Source organism: Orbicella franksi, chromosome 7, assembly GCF_964199315.1.
Source record: "Orbicella franksi chromosome 7, jaOrbFran1.1, whole genome shotgun sequence".
Taxonomy (NCBI): Eukaryota; Metazoa; Cnidaria; class Anthozoa; order Scleractinia; family Merulinidae; genus Orbicella; species Orbicella franksi.
This window is the reverse complement of record NC_138151.1, coordinates 25035270-25055374: the sequence shown is the minus strand read 5'-3', so window position 1 is coordinate 25055374 and position 20105 is coordinate 25035270. Positions and strand designations below refer to the sequence as shown.

The 20105-nt window shown below is 41.2% G+C and overlaps 2 protein-coding genes across 2 annotated transcripts in view; one reads left to right on the top strand and one right to left on the bottom strand.

The window, feature by feature from the left end:
* Nucleotides 1–20105, bottom strand: part of LOC145492238 (uncharacterized) — a 213475-nt gene that overhangs the window by 23934 nt on the left and 169436 nt on the right.
* On the top strand, nucleotides 11283–19772 carry LOC145492493 (uncharacterized). Its single transcript, XM_081471950.1, has 3 exons — nucleotides 11283–15190; nucleotides 15439–18003; nucleotides 19739–19772. Exon 1 carries the CDS (start codon nucleotides 12730–12732, stop codon nucleotides 13207–13209), a length of 480 nt encoding a protein of 159 aa, XP_081328076.1. The 5' UTR covers nucleotides 11283–12729; the 3' UTR covers nucleotides 13210–15190; nucleotides 15439–18003; nucleotides 19739–19772.

Genomic DNA, 20105 nt, shown 5'->3' with positions numbered 1-20105 from the left:
CTGATAGTTTCACCTTCGCATGCTTTGTTATCAGCTGCAGATGTCTTTAATTGCACATTCTCTGGTAGGTCTAAAAAGTAGGAAAAAATAGTTTAATATTTGTTAGGGTTGTCTCAAACAAGTCTCTCCTAAATTTTGGACTGGAGGATCACTGATCATGAGCAACAGTGGAGAATTGAATGGTATTGCAGATACTTCAAACGTAATTGTCCATGTCAGCCCCAACTCCAATTTAGACTAATAAGCTGTATCTTAGTTCTCCACGTTTTGGCCATCATACCGTTCATATTACAACGTTTGTGTACAAGGAAGCATTTCATTAAGTGAACATAATTCGATCCAAATACACCAATCCCACCTCCTAAAGCATACGACATCAAAAGTTAAACATTTAAATCCACGATGAATTACACTGTAATACTTGTAACACTAGTAAAGTAAAATTGCGACAGTAACCATTTCACGTACATGTATTAATCTCAGTTCTCGTAAATTTCTTTCTTTCTCGCCGGTCCCCCCAATTTTATATACGACTGGATTTATGAAAACCGTGTTAAGAAGTTGCACCAAAATAGCGGGCACGTTTTTGGAAAATCGGTCAGATATTGTGCATAAATAAGGCTATGTGGTACTGAGCGCGCTATCTGCCTCGTGTACTCTTAAAAGAGGCCATAACATGCCTGTACAAGCTGTTGAAGTCGCTACAAATGAGTCGAACGAGCCAAACAAAGCTCAATTAGAGCTTTAATAATACTGCTACCGTAAATACCCGCTTCTGATTGGTTGGACGCGGACCAATTTATCCTAAATTGTATCCATAGCTAAACAATTAAATTTAAATTGTACCGGTCACATTTGAGCAATGGAGTCGGGCAAAACTTCCAGGTTTTCCGTCTCAGACAAACAAAAAGCTTGCTATGAAGAAGCAGTGTAAGAAAAACGACCAAAAATACATTTTCATGCGAGTTTTGTCGGTAAAGTAACACTTCTACCATTTCGACGTGCACTTCCTTTCCTGTAGGTCATTTATTAAAAAGTCGCTCAGGCGTTCAGAGTTTTGACAGCTCTCAAGCCAATAAAATTCAACTTCATGTTGCAAACTTGGGACATGCTCGTCTTTGTGTCTCGTTTGCAAAAGAAAGAAATTATTTTATGGAGAACTTTGGGAACAAAGTTACAAAACTAAAATATTCAATCACATCGTGGCTTTATTTTAGCAACCCTCTATAACAAAAAAGACGTCAGATAGAAGCCTGTATTGACGGGTGCCGTATTATTAAAAGGAAATCGATCTTTTTCCTCGAAACAATAAGGGATTAATTGTACTTGTGAACAGATCAGACTTTTTCTAATTTCTACTCGTGGGTGCGGCAGCCACTCATGGAAATTACTAAAAAGTTCGATCTGTTCACGCGTACAATTAATCCCTTATTGTTTCTCGAACAGATCGATTTCCTATACAAATTGATCATTTGATTCGCGCCACCAATTTAGACAGGCTTAACCTCTGCGATTTCACCTAAATGACCTCACTATGTCTTTACTGTGGGTTAAATTAGCCAATCGTGGCGACAAAAGCATAGTAAGCAGTCGAATCAGCTATTTACTTCTATATTTCATTGAAAAAGTAGTCCTTACGTGACATTTAGTTTCAAAATCTGTCTGGATTTGCAAAAACATAGCCACAGAATTTGACTTGTCACTGATTATCTTGAGGCCGGGAAGACTAAATTCACCGTCTTTTCGCTGAGTCATGAATCGTACAATTAAATAAAGACTGCTTTTAACATGAAATTGGAGTCTAAATCAACACGAACGTACACATCAAAACCGCGGCGGAGAACTGATCTATAGCTTTCTAAAACCGGCATCGTCCTAAATGGCCTGAACAAGTGGTTCCTACATCGAGAATTGATTGAACTTCAAACAAACAGCCTTATAATTGTGAGTTGGGAAACACTCAAGTCCAAAAGTGTTTCCCTTTAATGAGGGTTCCCAATAGGTTTGGCGGGATGCGAGATTTGGCTTTTTTTCGCCGTGATATTTGGGATTTGAGCTGAAAAAAGGGGTGGGAAGCGGGAATTACAATTAAGAGTGGGAGCGGGATTTCGTGTTTTTATGGGGTTGAGATGCGGGATTCGCAAGGGGAACAGAGTGGGATACGGGATTTCAATTCCTAGGTGACCTCATAAATTGTTATTGACCAGTGCAAAAACCACAAGCTGGCAGAAACGAACCTTTTGTGCGTATAGCTGTGTCAGGTTTCAAGTAATGAATAGCAATTAACGGCTCTGTACCCTGTCAGGTTCTGTTAAACGTATCCATTATCGCTTGACTACGTTAGTAGCACGAGACTGTAGGAGGTCTTTGAGTCCTATTGCGATCATTTGTGTAGCCTGTGTAGCTTGGCGCTTTTTAAGCGGCGAAGTCGCACTATAACGAGCGCCAAAGCTGCGTTAAAAAAATGCTTAAACCGCCAAACTGTGCGGGCTATCATTTGCGTTGACCTCTGACATCAATGACATCTGTCCATTCTGACATTTTCGATGTTTGGGTCTGTATTCCCCCCGATCCTTTCTCCTTTTTCTAGTCTTTCGACCTTTTCCAGAGCGCATGGCTTGTTTTGGCGAGGATGGCCTCACCGAATGGCGGTGCTAATGATTTTCCGAATGAAGTATGCGGCATTACGAATTCTGTCACCATATACATGTATTACGAAAAGGATGCTCGAGCAGGAATGCCTTCATTCGGAAAGAAAAGTTCTGAGCCCAGATTTCAAGGAAAGTGAAGACGCTGAAAGCTTTAAAAGAAACTGTCAAGTGCGTTTATGGGCCATCTCTTGAATATGGGAGTGTACAATCTTTTTCTGTCACTGATACGTGAACAAAAGAAAACAAAACAGTAAACCGTTTACAGAGAGAGACGTTAGAATCATTTGTGCTTACTTATCTGGTACCCATTGAATTCTTTTTTGATATTTTATGCGATATCTATTTTTAAAAAGTTTCTGTGTTAATAATTAAACTAATTATTAATGTAACAAATTAATCATTAACGCAGAAACGTCTTTGTAAAGTACGCGGGATCGGGATTTTCAGGCTAAAAGAGCGGGATGGCGGGATTAACAGGAAATAATGGGCGGGAAAGTGGGATCTGAGAACCCTATTGTGCACCCTCTTGAATAAGCAACGTAAGACAGTGATGTCACATTAGGTGGTTATTATGTCATCATAGCCAACTTGCATCTTGTATCTTGTGATGTTTTCCACCAAATGACAGAAAACCAAGTTCTCAAAAGTAATCAAAATCAACAGAATGAGGCAATTTTTTGGAGGTAAATATCCATCACTTTCACCGTCACTGAGGTGAATACAGTACCGCTCAAAAGTAAGTTACCACCTCTCGTCTCGTTTCTCTCGAGACGTTTCCCGTTTCTCTCGAGACGCATCTCGTTTCTCTCAAGACGCGTCTCGTTTCTCTCAAGACGCATCTCGTTTCTCTCAAGACGCATCTCGTTTCTCTCAAGACGCGTCTCGTTTCTCTCAAGACGCATCTCGTTTCTCTCAAGACGCATCTCGTTTCTCTCAAGACGCGTCTCGTTTCTCTTGAGAATCACTGAAGCGTTTAGTATGGCATATATTACGTGGAAAAAACCGAATATGTGTAACGATTGCTGCTCTGCAGTTTGTTGGCAAATCGATGGGACCGTCCAAGATATGCATCGATCATTCGCTCGATTCATACGAATGTTCGTAGTGATAATATTCAGGCACTAAATTTCCGTCGTCAGTGAACACGATTACGTTTAACCACAATTTACGAAGCAAGGGAAATAGTTCATAGAAATAGCTAAGTAAGGTTTTATATCTCCATAAACTACAAGTAGAGTTACATGCGTTTCAATTCATGAGATCACGGGGGCAAAGAATTGATTTGCGAATCTTGCCCGCCACGTGCCGGCAAGTCAATTGTTTATAAATGGGAGTCAAAAAAGGGTCACAGAAATTGTTGAAAAAATGATATATCCGGTTCTAAATGTATATGGTACAAATCGTTCATTCAAACTCCAAAATACCATATCTTTGAAGACAGGAGTTTTTATCCAGGTTTCTGAGATTCACCATTTGCATTAGTCTTAAAAGTTTCTGCCAGGGAAAGTTTTGTCGAGTGTAGGTTTTTATCAACGGTCGAGGGTCAAGGGTAACATATCGAGGGTCGAGGGTAAATTATTTATTGAGTCACGCAAAAAAAAAATTTAGACGATTTGTAAGATTTATAGAGGATATTTACATGGCCAAAAGGAGGGTTGCGCATTGAGAATGGAAACTGGGGATGAGAATTTATCGTGAACAACGCCGAACAATGTACTAAGAGCCGTAATATGCAGAATGCTCGCCTCACATACGAAGATGTCGGTCATTTTCAGAAGAAGACAGTCCAGAAATTATATTGTTTGAAAGCCTGGCAAATAAGCAAAGATTATGCTCGTTCTCGGGAGATAACAAATGAGCCATATATGAATTTAAACTACGAAAACACTGACAAAAAAAAAAAAAAATGTTTTTTTAGTACAACGTCAAACTTTCCACCAAATTTCACCGCGAAAAACACTTTTGAAGAACAGAACTGGTGAGCTAAATGCAACTAACATAAAGTATTTAACGTTCGAAATAAATCTGTTCTTTAATACATCTTTCTTTGTCTAGTATCCGAGTTACTCACTCGTTCGCTCGTTCGCTCGTTAGAATTCTTCAAGTACGAATGGTTTGTAGACGGCGCGTAAGCAAATTCAATGACAAAGTTGTGTAAACAAACCCATTTAAGGGCTTAAGGTCGGTCCGTGTAGTGAAAAACTGTGACCTCGGGCTTGAAAATGCTGCCCTCGGCCTGCGGCCTCGGGGAGCATTTTCAAGACCTCGGTGTCAGTTTTTCACTATACGGACCTCCCAGCCGGCCAATAACATATATATCTTCACTACGTGCGATGAAGATATGATTCTTAGTAACATGCAACATGCACGTATTTCAAGGGGAAAATGGAAGCATTTTAGGTCCTGACAACCGCAGACAAGAAAGATCAGATCGAATCGCCTGTACGATATTTTGTTTGAGGTATCATTTCTAAGCTACGCGTAGCAAATTGCTGAAATACCAACAATTAATATCAAGTTGGCCGGTTGCAATGTCGTAACTGCAGGAATGAGCATTTGTAATTGTTAAGAATCTTGGCCGAGAATTCCAGTAAAAATTGCTGCCAATTGACACGACAAACTTATCTCTGTAGTCCGAGAGTTAGCTATATAAGTTGAATACTCACATCAAACTGGTGGCTGTTCAGAAAGTCGAAGATCGCCTTCTTCAGGCTCTGCGTTTAATTTCCTAAGGCCTTTGCCGCCGGGGCATAGAAGCAATCGCCAGGCGGATTGAAGGAAACTTCGTACCCTAAACGCTCTACTATTTTTTCCATAGGGTGAGAAAGAAAGAAAAAACAGAAGAATGACTTCAAACGCTAACAAAACACACGCAAGGCGAGAAAGCACTGAAGAGATGACCAGCGCAAACTAGCGTTATATATTTATTTAAATATTACTAATATTTTTTATATTAACTTCTTTTAAAATATTACCCTCGACCCTTTAGCCTCGACCCTCGACCCTCGATCCTCGACCCTCAACCCTCGATATGTTACCCTCGACCCTCGACCCTCGACAAAAACCTACACTCAGTTTTGTCTAGCGGCACGCGTCGACGAGTCGATAACGTTAATAAACTTTATTGTTGTACGTAGCATCAAAGCAAACACTAAAAATATCTTCGGTTCTGTTTGACATAAATCGTTCGTTCAAACGCCAAAATACTATATCTTTGAAAACAGGAGTTTTATCAAGGTTTCTCAGATGCGCCGTTTGCTATTGTTCTCCAAAGTGTCAAGGCAAACACTAAAGATCTCTCCGGTTCTATTTCGCATAAATCGTTCATTCAAGCGACAAAATACTATATCTTTGAAGACAGGAGTTTTTAATAAGGTTAATGTGATGCGACGTTTTCATAAAGTCAATGTTTTTGCGAGGGAAAGTTCCGTCTAGCGCCACGCGTTGACGAGTCGATTACGCAAATGAACTTTTGTTTTGCAAAGCGTCGCGGCAAAAACATTGCTGGTTCTATTTGGCAAAAGTCGTTGATTCAGCAGATTCAGAAGGTACAATACTCTGTCTTTGGTAGATAGAATTTTTGTTATTCGACAGCAAAGATTGCCAGCGGTGCGTGAATAAACATTTTATACAAGGCAGACGTAGCAGACTTCTGAACACGGAAACGCACTTTTATAACCATATTTGCACATAACTATTATTAACATTGTCCACCTAGTCTTCAGAGTCGTGATCTTTTCTAAAATACATTCATAACAACAGAAACTTTTCCCTTCGAACAGCAATACTGTACTTGGGTGCGTTTAAATCCGCAACACTAAATTGTTGTCTCTCAATCTTACAGACCGTGATGTAAATGCGAGGGATCTCTGATTCAAAGACTGATAAATTCAGTTTCTCACAAACTGGCCGTCAGGGTTCAATCTAAGAAAGTGGATTTTAGCGCACTCAAATATATTAATTAAGTACAGTAAGATTAAAAATAGAGCTTATTTTATCTTGTCATTCCCGCCCATTCCGCTTTTTCCTTCGCAAAAATTTGTCGATGGCTATAACACATTTCCTCCACTTTATGTCCTCTTGCGCTGGGGTACATGGATAGAGTTTTAATGCATACTTTTACAATACCCATTTTCGCAGCATTCAGCCGCCCCTTTCTCCGAGTCCCAGTACAATTACGGTTGATTAACTCCGACGGCTTAAAGATAACGCTTAAAAACTTAGCGGCGAAATTTCCCAGACTACAACTTGAACGCTTCAAAACTAATGCGTCCCCCATAAATATTTTATCCTCCTTCCCCAACGACTGTTCCCGTGAAACATTATCAATTTCCCTATAACCCCCTTCCAACTGTGAATCATTGAGTTGTTTACAAGTTTGAATAAAAAGTTATTCGAGGTTTCATGATCAAAGCGTGGTGTCGCTTGTTCACAAGTCTGAAGAAAATGTTAGTCAAGGTTCATGATCAAAGTGTGGTTTCGCATGTTTACAAATGCGAATAACATGTTAGTCAAGGTTTCATCTCGCATGTTTACAAGTCTGAATAAAATGTTAGTCGAGGTTCATGAGCAAAGCGTGGTTTCGCATGTTCACAAGTGTGAATAAAATGTTAGTCAAGGTTCATGATCAAACCGTAGTTTCGCATGTTTACAAATGTGAATAAAATGTTAGTCAAGGTTTCATGTCGCATGTTTATAAGTCTGAATAAAATGTTAGTCGCGGTTCATGATCAAAGCGTGGTTTCACATGTTTACAAATGTGAATAAAATGTTAGTCAAGGTTTCATGTCGCATGTTTACAAGTCTGAATAAAGTTGTTTACGAATATGAATGACAATTTGGTCAAGGTTTCATAATCAAAGCGTGGTGTGGCATGTTCACAAGTTTGAATAAAATGTTGATCGGCGAGGTTTCATGTGGAGAAAGCGTGAAAGAAAAAAGGCATTTTACCTACACAAATATGGATAAAAAGTTGGTCGAGGCTCAGTATTCAAAGCGTATGTTCACAAGTATGAAATTCCACATATTTAAAGCTTGTGTTCTGAAGTGTACGCAAGTATGAATTAAAAGCTAGTCAAGGTTACATGGGCAAAGCGAGCGAGCGTTCACAAGTTTGAAGTGAAGTGAATTATCAAAGTGCGGTTTCTCGTGTTCACAACCTTTGAATAAAAAATTAGTCGAGGCTTCATTTGCTGTTAATCGAGGCTTCATGTGCAAAGCGTGTGTTCACAAGCGTGTGATCACTTAGTGTGGTTTCGCATGTTCACAAGTTTGCCGGTCATTTCCAGACACATCGTTGAATAAAAAGTTAGCCGAATGATCAAAGCGTGGTTTCGCATGTTCACAATCTTTGAATAAAAAGTTAGCCGAGTTTTGCGTTGCTGTGTTGACTTGGTGATCGCGATCGCGGCTTAATAGCAACATGGAGATTGGGTGTCAAAACTCAACATTATGATTAACAACTGTATGAATCACATTTAGGGTTACACAACCTTTTTTTAAGATCTATACAACCAAGAGAATTGATACGACTGTAAAACATATTTGTAAACAAGAGCAGCTGCCGCCGACGATTGAAATACCTTCAACTTTTACTTAAATAAAAAAAAAAGGTTTGGCCGATGTAAATGAACCAATTTTGATAGACGCTTGAGAATTTATAATACACACATGGTACACACACATCGCTGATGAGAATGAGCGTTTTCCATTTACCAAAAAAATTCCGGAAATTCCAGTTGGGATGTAAATGGAGCACGACTTTCTGGTTCGTTCCACTGGAAATTTCCTGGAATAAACGGAATTCCTGAGAAGATAGTCCCCCTTTCCCGGTGGAAACTTCCAGATGGGAAATTTTTGTTCCATTTACAGATCTCTCGTCTTTATCACCAGTTTCATGCCTTTCGCGGTCTTTTAAGCGGCCAGGCCTCCCTCGGCTTCCTCGTGTTTCAACAAAAATGGCGGCTGATCAGGGTCAGTTTTCTGGAAGCTTTTTGCAAACAAAATTTCAGGGCTACTACGAGTGCTCTGCCTGCCACGTTCTAGCGCCAGATCGAGAAAATTTATTGCAGCACGAATCTGCTGCATGTAAAAGTGGTAGGTAGAAATCCTTGCTTGTTCGAAGCTTTTTTTGCCGGTGCACGTTTCTCGCGTAAAATGTTGCATGAACAACTCTGAAAAGTTCTTTTGTAATTCTTCGTTCACAGGTGAAGTTTCTACCACCGTAAACCTAGAAAGATGGGAGGATGCAGATGTCAGACTTGTCATAACCACATATGCCGATAATAAGCATTTGTTTGAAGGGAAAGCGACGAAGAAAGACGTGTTCGAGAAAATAGCAGGACAGTTTACTAAGGCCTCCAATATTTGCGGGAGATTCAGAGAAGCGACAGAGAGGGGCCTGTGAACGAATGGGACTTGTGACAAATGGAACGCGCTTTTCTCAAACGTAAATTAATTCCCAATAGAAAATTTCCGAAATTTTTGGTAAATGGAAAACGCCCAATGGAAATCGTGTCTACCGCGCTAATCAATACGATACGATACAGACGTCTCATACACAAAACCGGTTTCGAATACCGACGAATGCGAAGTATTGGTACTTCCAGTGCACTCGCGAGAAACAAGACTCGTCTCATTTCTCTCGAGACGAGTCTCGTAAGAAACGAGGCGCGTCTCGCGAGACGGTGGTAACTTACTTTTGAGCGGTACTGTAATTGTTTTAGTATATACCACACAAGCTGAATAACTAGCGGACCAAAGAGTAACTTTATTTGTTTAAGAGTAACTTTATTTGAAAAGGGAAGCCATCTTGTTTTTCTTCGGCTGCTCGGAGGTGAATAGTACTTGGCTAATTAGCTCCGAGCTAGCCAATCAGCGTGCGCGTAAAGTACAATTGGTGGAGGTATCCCAGATACATTACACAACAGAGTCAAATTTCTTCCTTCGGTTATATTCACATTTTGTATTGGCGGTATGGCCGAAGGTACTGCAAATAAATAAGACAAATTGCTGGTAAACTTATTATTTACAGGGCATCTGAAAGGATGTGGTGGTACGGATCCGCAGAATTCGCTACCATCCACATCCTCTGCATAATCAAATCTTTTTTTCCGCATAAAACAGAAAAAAGTGTTTCATATTAACGATAAAGCAGCTGCTTACCATCCCCACAAGTAAAACTTCCCAAGAGAATGATTATTTTGAAGTAGCTTTTCTCTTTTCTTTTCAATTTGAACCCTTTCTACAGGGACGTTTATGATCCTGATCCTGACAGAAGCTACACAAAGGCAAAGCTTGACAAACTGAAGTGGTCAAAGGATTCAGTAGGTAACACGCTCAAGCAAACAAGCTTAAGTGATTCGCCTTTTGATAACTTCCCACCGGACGAGTCCACGCTATTTTCAGAAGACCTTTCTGCTTTACCACCATTTGTACCAATGGACGCTTTTCAACAAGTTAAAAACTCTGGAAAATCAGTTAAGAAGTTTGCCAATGCAGATGCTGTGATAAACTCAAATGACAAGGGCCTTCGTATGATGAGCTTTGTGCATGATTTACAAGTTTACCACAACGTAGAGAAAAGTCTTCTATATTTGCGCGCTCTCTGCTGGGCTTCCTATAACGGGAATGTTAAGTACCAGGTAAAATTGGTTCTTAACCAGAAGGGAACTCCCAAAATTGTTGCAGCCAAGTGTGACAAGCAGTGTCCTGTTTCTAATAGTGGATGTTGTTGCCATGTGATGGCAGTACTTTGGAAGCTTGAGGACATGACACAAACGTCAGAGCTCACAAATTCTAGAGTTGAGAGCCTACAATGTACATCAAAACCAAGACAATGGGGAATGGGCACAAGCGAGAAGTTGAGTTCCGTCCTGTGATGGCATACAATATAGTTAAGCCAAGGCAAGCCTCTGACCTACGTGGGAGAAAAACAAGAGGTGTGCAATCCCTATTTTATGACCCTAGATCAGAGACCATTTCCGAAACTCGCTGTAGATGGTATGTTAAAGCTAAAAAATGATCCTCAGAGCATAAATCCTAAAATACCTTTTGCAGCATTGCTACCAGAGGGAAGATCTATTTCAACAGTTAAAACTATAGTTGGAAACGTTGCCCATTGTTTAATAATTCACAACCAACTTCAGCGATTTACTTCTGTAACTTCTTGCAGTTCTAGCAGCCCCTCTAGTGCTCAAAGAACTTTGACTCCAATCTGCAATTGCCCACCCGCACCAACTACCCAAGGGCAAGAACAGGAGTAGTACGTGGTGGGTCAAATAGATACCGGCATGGTTACCTCACTGGCTCAGCAGCCTCGCCGGCTGCAAAAATGTCTATTTGAACATTTTCAGTTACCGTTTATACTCCAAATGGAAAGGCAGTGGCTTCGCGAAGTGGTCCAAAACATTTTGGACGAACCAATTCCTGAAAAAGTGAAACAGCCGTTACTGAAACTACTTAAACCCTCTAAAGGCGGCAAAACAATGGCGCCTCCTAGGAGGAAGAAAGATAAAAGACGGAAAGAGGGTCTTGAAAGTTTGATCCTTATCCGCCTCATGGGAATCAAACAATCACTAACTACCAGAAAGAGCTCCTCAGGCTGTATGACGCGCTTGAGGGCGTGGAAGAGGGGCGGCGTTTCATGAGGTTAACTTTCAGCAGGAGATTGACGCAAAACCTCACCCCTTTGATTATGGGTAAATTGAGAGAAAGGGTAAACGCAACCTTTTATCTAAGGAACCTCTACTCATGCGCCATTGTGAATAACGAAGATAGAAGGAGTATGATTTCTATAAACAAAAAAGAGGGTCTCCTTGGATAAACAACTCTGCTGTTGCAGAAAGATGGCTGAGTCGACAAGAGAATGAACGGTTAAATCCTGACAACATGGAGGGGCCTAACACTAAATGGACTTTTGTGAGGTTCTTCAACGTTGAATTAAAAGCAGTGCTTGACAGGCAGGCGCTGTTGGACATGGGGCCATTGCCAGTCTGGCTGTGCAACCTTGCACCCAGGCGTGTATCAAGAATGGTTTCGCTGGACACCTTTGACAACAACTTGTGTCTCTGGCACTGCATTCCTGTGAATCAGGGGGTGCGCCCTGATCGGTGCACACAGGCTGCAAGAGAGTTAGCAAAGAGTTTCTTCAAACTCAGAACAATGCCAAACATCCCAAAAACCTCGCTTGATGAATTGGATAAAGGAAGGTTCTAATTGAATGGTGCGACCAAGTGCCTGTCCTTGGTTTCAACTGCAGTCGTTACAATCTCAACCTGATCAAAGAGCATCCGGTGGAGCTGCTGACCGACGTAATGGTCAAAGTCAAAGTCGGTAAAAATGCAAACAAGATGATGTTTATGAATGCAAACAGTTTTCGGTTTTTAGACGTTTTCAACTATCTCAGCCGAGGAACCAGGTATGAAAAGTGGGTCAAAGCCTACGGTTGTTCTGTGCAGAAATCGTGGCTTCCATACGAGTGGTTCAATTGTCCTGAAAAGCTAAATTATCCTGGGCTTCCAGATTACCCAGCATGGTATTCATGTTTGAAGGGTGCATATGTCCTCAGTCTTTACGAATACCAAGAGTGCAAGAAAATCTTCAAAGAAAAAGGAATGCAAACATTCGCAGATTGGCTGCACTACTACAACAATCTAGACATTGCGCCAGGGTTGGAAGCACTGGAAAAGATGAGAGCTTTCTCCAGCGATTAAGGGCTTCGACATTTTGAAAGAAGCAGCTAGCCTCCCAGGGATGAGCTTGCATTACCTCTTACGAGGCACGATACAGCGAGGGGCTGAACTTTACAGCCCTTGCAAAGAGGTTTATGGAATGTTGAAAGAAGCGGTTGTGGGAGGGCAAAGTCTTGTGTCCACGCGGCATCATGAGGCCGGTGTGACATGCATAAGACCGCACCAGTTTAAACAACCAAGAGTCTGCAAGCGCATCATCACGACGCAAACATGCTCTATCTGTCGACGATGTTAAGAGAAATGCCTTGTGGTAATGAACAGGTCATACACTATCAAAACCCGGCGGACGCCGCATCGATCTTTACAGAACGCTTGAAAGCTGGAACATGGTTTGGGTTGCAGAAGTCGATATTGCAATCTCTAAAAAGCTGTGGATGAAGTTTGGTGAAATGCTGCCTTTCTTCTTCACCAAACAGATTCCCAACGAAGCGGTGCCCCAACACAAGAAAGATGACTTACAGCGCACCGGCAGACAAAGAGATGTCGGGAAAAAGCTGGTAGGGGCGTTCTCAGTGCTAAAGCTGTTGCTGTATGCCCCACTGTTGCATTGGCATGCGGAACATGGCACAGTCATCAAAGCTGTTTACCGCATGATTGACTATCAGGCGACGAAGATCTTCACCTGGTTTGTGGAGCAGGTGACAGAAGCCCGCTGCACCGGGCATGAAGACAAGAGAAAAGTGCTGGTTGCCAAGGTGTTCAAAATGCTGGGAAACAGTGGTTATGGGAAATTCATTGACGCGTTGGAGCGGCAAAGAAACGTGATCTACACAAAGGATGAGAAGGTGGTAGGCAGAGCGTTGTGAAGCGCATACTTCAGCGATCTGGACGAGCTCAGGCAAGCATATGAGCTGGAAAGCAGGAAGTCACGGATCACGATCAAATGGCCGTTTCAGATCGGAATTGCTGTGTATCAGCTGGCAAAACAGAGAATGCTCGAGTTCTATTACGATTTCCTGGATGGCTATTTCCATTGCTGCGAAAACAATCTGATACAGATGGACACAGACAGCAATTACATCACTATCTCTGCTGATCAGCTTGGGGACATCATTCGCCCCCAGCTGCGTGCAGAATTTGAGGCCAAAAAGAACGAGTGGCTTGCCTGGGACAAGTGGAGCGGGCGTATGACGTGGCTGTTTAAACTCAAATGTGAAGGCAGCCGGATGATTTCGCTATGTCCAAAGTGCTACTATGTTGATGAACAAGACAGCGAAAACAAGAAGTTCAGCACAAAGGGCATGCAGAAGTGGCAGAATGCCATCACTTGGCAGCATTTCATAGCTGCGTCGAACAGTAGCATCGATAGAGCTGAAAATAGAGGCTTTCATATGGTTTGCTCTGGAGGAGCAAAGTGGATGGCCACTGGGGTTGATCGCTTAATATGACTAATGCTGGGTGTACCCAGACGGGATACACACGGAGCCGATTGAGTTTCACACAACATGAGCCACCGAAAGCTGTGTGTTTGGCAGGACAACAAACAGCTCTTCACTTAAAAAAAAAACCCACTAAGGCCCATCATGCAAATAATATAAAACAGGCTCATCTGGTTTGGTCACAGCGCTTTCAAGCTTGTGGACTTGCAAAGACCAGATTGGGTCTGTAGCTCTTTTAGTTCCACCTTCTAGTTCACCGGGCTGGTAGAGATAGCAAACATTCACGCTGGAGGGGAGCTTTTCTCTGTTCACACCAACAGCCCTTGAGCAAGGAGTGGAAGGTCTTACTGAAATAGCCTTCTCTTTGATAGCATCAGCAAGTTTTTTGCCTGTAAAGCGTGTGACTTCTTTGTTCAGAGCGGCAACAACATCGGGTAGCCTTTTGACCCACACAGTTGATCACCAGCCCAAAGGCAGCAGCATTTCCACGGCACACTGATGACCAAACAAGCACTTGTCAAGTGTGCAGTTAAAATGTTTAATGATAGCCTGGTCTCTGTAAATGTTAGGTCGCCGACGCTGAATGAGGGTTTTGTGGTTTTCCATTTCTTTGGTCACGCTTTCCATGAACTCCTGCCCAAGGTCAACCTGCAGCAGCTGAGGCCACATCAGAAGGCTGTGCTCGTAAATAGACTGAAAAAGTCTTTGCAACCTCAGCAGAGTCTTTCGAGGTCAGAGGCTCAGCTTCCTTGTAACAGCTAGTGATGTCAACAATGGTCAGTGTGCATTTGTAAACTTTGCAGCCACGCGAAAGCTTGTCGTGTGGCAGAAAAAGAAGGTACGCTTGGTGGACTGCGTTAGGCACTGATATGTCGAATTTGGGGCAAGGAATGTAGCGCGGCACGCTAGAGAGCTTGTTTGATGAGCCACTGCTTGGCTGTTTCTTTTGTAACGTCCGCTAATTTTTTGATGGCAGCAATGCCTTTCCAGTAGCCTTTGGGGCTGTAGTAAACTTTGGCGAGCTTGGCGTCCATCCGAGCAGCTGATATTGTAACACAGCATCACTTCAAAAAAAAAAAAACGAAAAGCCGCATAGCCGGGAGCGAGCGCACTGCCACCCACAAAAAGCAACTCACCTTGTTTCTACTGCTCACTGGGTTGATAAAAGTCAGCGAATCGGGGTTCTTTGGGAGGTTTTATTTGCTGGTCTGGGTGGGCCTGGTTATAGAGTTTGAACGTGTAATAAGTGTTTGAAGTTCTGCTTTGTTTGGTCTGTAATTTCCCCGTTGGCTTCGATCCAATCAAGAAGTTTGGTGCAGTCACACGAATATTTGGCCATAGTAGCCTAATAAGCTTCAAGAGCTTTCTCCTGCCGCGTTTTCTCTTCTAACGCAGCCTTTCTGCTGTCGTCTACATACATACATACGTTTATTTGATAAGTAGGTTTAAAATAAGCAACTGTACAGCTGATGTGGACCTACTACTACTAAATCTAAATAAGAGAAACAGAAATTTACAATACAAATGTCATAAAGCTAAAATAATATATGCAATAACGATAAAAAGAGTAATCAAATAATTTAAAAATACCTAAATTCAGGGTTCTTATTATAATTTACAGAGCATTCCTTTTGGAAACTGATGTCTCTGATATAGGCCTGACAAATATTTAGCAAGATAGTTGCCGCCAGTGAAAGCAGCGGCATTAAGAACCACACCTCCGATCATCATCGAAATGCTAGCCATTTGAAGATATCAATATGCTTTTTTTTTTTTCAATTATAAAGAGGTCGGAATAATATTCTTGTCTTCGAGGTACCATTTCACCGCAATTTTGTGCATCATGGCAGCTGTGAACTTTGCATAGTTCATGCCGCTGCTGCTGGGTTAGTGGTGAAGTTCTCTTTTACCCTTTTTTTCCCAATCCAGTCGATGCCGGTTGCTAAGCCTGTAAGAGTGGCTGCATCAATGATCGTTTTCAGGAGGTTGTTGTTTTCAGGCATGCATGCCTGTAGAAGTCGCATTTTTTGAATTTGCAAGCTAAAAACCACATCAGGGGTATGCCTCAAAAGCTTCTAATCCACAAGCATCGCATATGTGCTCCTTCTCTGCATCAGAGGGTTGCTCTTTCTCTGCGCCAGAGGTGCGCTCTTCCTCTGTGGCAGACCTGTGCTCTTTTTTTCTTCTTCTTCCCAGAAGGGTGCAGACATGAGATGGCATACTGTTTTGAAAACCTTTCCATTGAAGTTAAACCAAAACAGCCCTATTCCAAAAATAGCAGCAGTGCTGATGAAAACTTGTTGGACGTCTCATTTTGGTTTTATCCTTCCTCTTCGTGCAGATATATGAATAAGGCAAAACTTTAATTACTTTTTCAATCCATGGGCAGAGGCCTTTTTTTCTTTGAAGAGGCATTTCATTCGTGTTCCTGTCAACAGGTGCGGGAGGAGGGGTGGGCTGTGAACTGAAAACCTTTTTTATCTCTTCGCATTTATACTAGATCCCAATGATTGAAACGAAAATGCTGATGATAGCACCATTGAGTGGTGGTGAGAACGTTTTTTTGTGTCTTCAGCTGACTCTTCACCCAGACCCACAGAGTCAAGGGCAGTTTCTTTTCCCGGCCCTTTGAACTGATTATCTGCAACGAGCCAACAGCTTCAGCGGCTCTTTTTTGTGCTTTGCGCTCCTGTCTTGTTTTCTCAGCCACAGCTTTGCCCGCAACCACCCGCTTCGGGTTTTTCGCCGGTTCATGGTTGGTATTTTTGAAGTCACCTGTCCACTCGCCTCAGGCTGCGGTCCTGCAGTTTGCATGTTTTTTGAATGTGCCATTATATCTTGTGAACAAAAAATATTTAATTGAGAAATTGCTGGCCAATGCTGACCAATTATTCAGCAGTTTACTCAACAACTTAGACTTCATCAACACCATCAAGTGGATACCCATCTGCATCACAAGAAGGGTGGTGCTGCGAAGAACTAAAATCGATATGTTTTGTTATGATCAGCACCGCGTTGGCTGCCACGAGCAATCCCCCACATCTCAACGCAAGGTCTCCTGCCACACCAGATAACTCTTTGGTGATGATGTAACCATTTTTCAGCTCATTTTTCAGAGTGCCAGAACCTTTGACCCACACAACCATGCCAACCGCCTTCGTGGTCATCGCCAGAAAGCTTTCAAGCAAGGTTTTAGTGGTCTTGGTGCCCACGTACCTCTCGTAACTTTTGTAGTACTTTTCAACCTCTTTGTCAGTGAACAGCTTCACCTGCTCGTGTGTCAGGTGCACGCCAATAGATTCTTTTGATTTCCTGTGGAAACAAGAATCGCAAGCTTTTCACGAAGAGGTGAATAACCAGCCCGTGACAAAATATTGTCACGTGGAGCTATTTTTTAGAAGAAAGCCAGCAAGTTGCTTTGGATTCATCAGTTTCATGCCGTCAACAAAATTCTGTTGTAAGAATGATAAATTTTTAGCAGAGCTGCCGTGCAACAAAGGCGTGCCAGCGGAGCATCCATTCCTTAGAAATTTTGGTAACCTATCAAGCTGAGTAAATTTGGTCATTACATCACCGTAGGAACGATGTCCGTCCGTCTGTCCCTCCGCACAGACTCTGGGGGAGGGGAGGGGAGTCTCAAGGTAACCTGAATGGGGTAGCGCAAGAATGCAATCTTCTCTTGGTGGGATGAAACCTCATTGCTATATTGTTATGTCAACAAACGATAGCGGAGTTGATAATTTAATGTTTTAAGAGAGGGTTTAACTTAGGCAGAAAGTGAAAGAAAATAATTGGGAGCAAGAATTATTGGTAAAAGATCTCGAAAGAGAGCGGGCGCCACGAGGTCTAGAGAAAGGAGGCGAAACAGTACTGAACAATGCCGTAAATTAGATCGAGTCAGGGCTGGGAGAAAAGTAGATGAAAGAATACCGAGCAATGCCATGAAGCAGGGCTAGCGAGAGCTTGAGAAAGGAGGCAAAATGGCCGACAAATTGTCTCAGAAGACTACAGAACTTCCCAAGTTAATTCGCGTGTCGAGATGTGTAGCTGTGCAAGGAAAGTCTCATGATGTTTACTGTGTTTAGAGAAATTGCAAAATACTAAATACAGCAGAAAAGATGGTGATTCGTTGATCTATCGAAAAAGATTAGTTTAGTTCAGTCTTCACTACTTTTGCTGCAAGTTTCTACCTGAAAGACTTAGCCAGTGGCCGAACTTGGGGTAAGCGACCAATCTATTGTTGTGTTGTTTTCAAGTGTTTTCTCTACAAATTATCAAGTTGCCTTATTTTCAATAGGTTTTTTTCAAAGTCTTCTTAACTTGAGGTCATGCTGCGAGACATTTTTTTTTTTTAATTACTGTACATCATTTTAATTTCGCTCATCGCTAAATAATAACAATTGCGTCGCTCTGTGGAAGTTGTTGTAAGTTGCATATTGTAGACAAATTGTTTTTGCTAACCTCACAGACTACAACCTCACGTCTAAAAATAATAAAACTGTAAGCTTATTTGTAAACACTGCAAGGCAAGTTTGGAATCTTTTTTTCACAGGCGCTCGCTTCATAGACTGCTAAAATTTCCTCCTCTGTTGCTGGAAACCAAGAAAGGTCAATAAACCATTTTAAGTCGAAGCCAACCAAATTTGCTTGTTTGTGGTGATCTGCAAGTTGTGTTTATAAAGTATGGAATTCCCTCGTTTAGTTAGTTCAATTTATTCCGTATGGTGAAATGCTTGGAGGTTAAAGACTGGTAAAGCCACCGCCGATAAAATGACTGCAAAGCTGTCGGCAAATATAATATTCAAATCCATGCATAAGCGTGAATAATTATTAAACTTTAGCACTGCAAGTTTTTCAACTTCTGGAGTGTCGTTTTCAGGCTTCTAAATGGATTTCTTGTCTTTACTTTGAATTTGTATCCTTTCGTTGATAATTTCGGTCATCCAGGCTTCATTAAAATGGGATTTGCTATTTGATATTCAGATGTAGTGATATATGCATATTGTGTTTATTTAGATTTCCTCTTGTCCAGTTAGTTCGGTTTGGTGAAAACCTTAGTTGAAATGTCGAAATTATGCATATAAACTCTGTCTGCACAAGAAGCTCTACTTTGATTTTGATTTTCTACTTGATTTGGTCGACGGCACATGGCTCCTATTTTCCTTTTGAGAGGTTTATGGGATTTACATATCTGGCTTTGGTTTATGTACAGTGACGTATTCTGTACAAAGGGCTACATTCAGTAACGAACAGTGTAAATTAAAATATCATTTAATATATGCTTATACAAACTTTAGGGTGAAGAAATCTTCACCCTGTCCATTTCTCTGTAATAAAAATATCATTTACATACATCCCCCCTCTTGTTTGCCCTAATAGTTTCATTAACTACTTACTTAACTGTAATGCGTAACCTGTAACTGTCTTTACAGGAAAATCTTAAACCAAGACCCAGCAGTATTGATCGAGCGACAGCAAGGTCAATGCATATTAAAAGAATTCTACATTCTCCTTGTTTATCGACGGCAAACAACGTTCAATTGAAATGTTTTTCTCGTCCTATTTTATGGGAGAATAATGCCCTAGAATTAGTCAATCAGAGCACACGTTATACTGGCTAAAAACACAAGCCATATAACAAATGTGTATAAATGATATTTCTATTACAGAGAGCTGTGCTGGGTGAGAGCTTCTTCTCCCTAAATTTTTTACAAGTATGTAAATGATATTTTTATTACAGAGAACGGGACAGGGCGAGAACTTCTTCCCCCCTAATTTTTTTTATATGTATGTAAATGATATTTTTATTACAAAGAACTGGGCAGGCCCAGAACTTCCTCCCCCTGAATTTTATATGGATACAAATGATATTTTTTTACAGAGAACTCAGGCAGGGCAGAAACTTCTTTGCCCTAATTTTTTTTTTATATGGATGTAAATGATATTTTTATTACAGGATACTGGGCAGGACCAGAACTTCTCTGCTTTAAAATTTTTATCTGTATGTAAATGGTATTGCGTTTTAGAGAACTGGGCAGGGCAAGAACTTCTTCACCTCAAATGTTTTACATGTATGTAAATGATATATACATTTTTTTTTTTTTTTACAGAAAACTGGATGGGGCAAGAACTTCTTTGCCCTTAATTTTTTTTATATGCATCTAAATGATGTTGATATTTTTATTACAGAGAACTAGGCCCCTCATCCTAAATTCTTATATATAAAAATGCCATTTTTCACACAAAAAAAAAAAAGAGAAAAGATTTTTTGCCCTAAATTTTTGATTAGTTATAATTTTTTGGAAGAAATAAAAGGGCAATAA

Excerpts from the sequence above, each read along its gene's own strand:
- LOC145492493 (XM_081471950.1), top strand. The coding sequence starts at position 12,730 with ATGGTTTGGGTTGCAGAAGTCGATATTGCAATCTCTAAAAAGCTGTGG.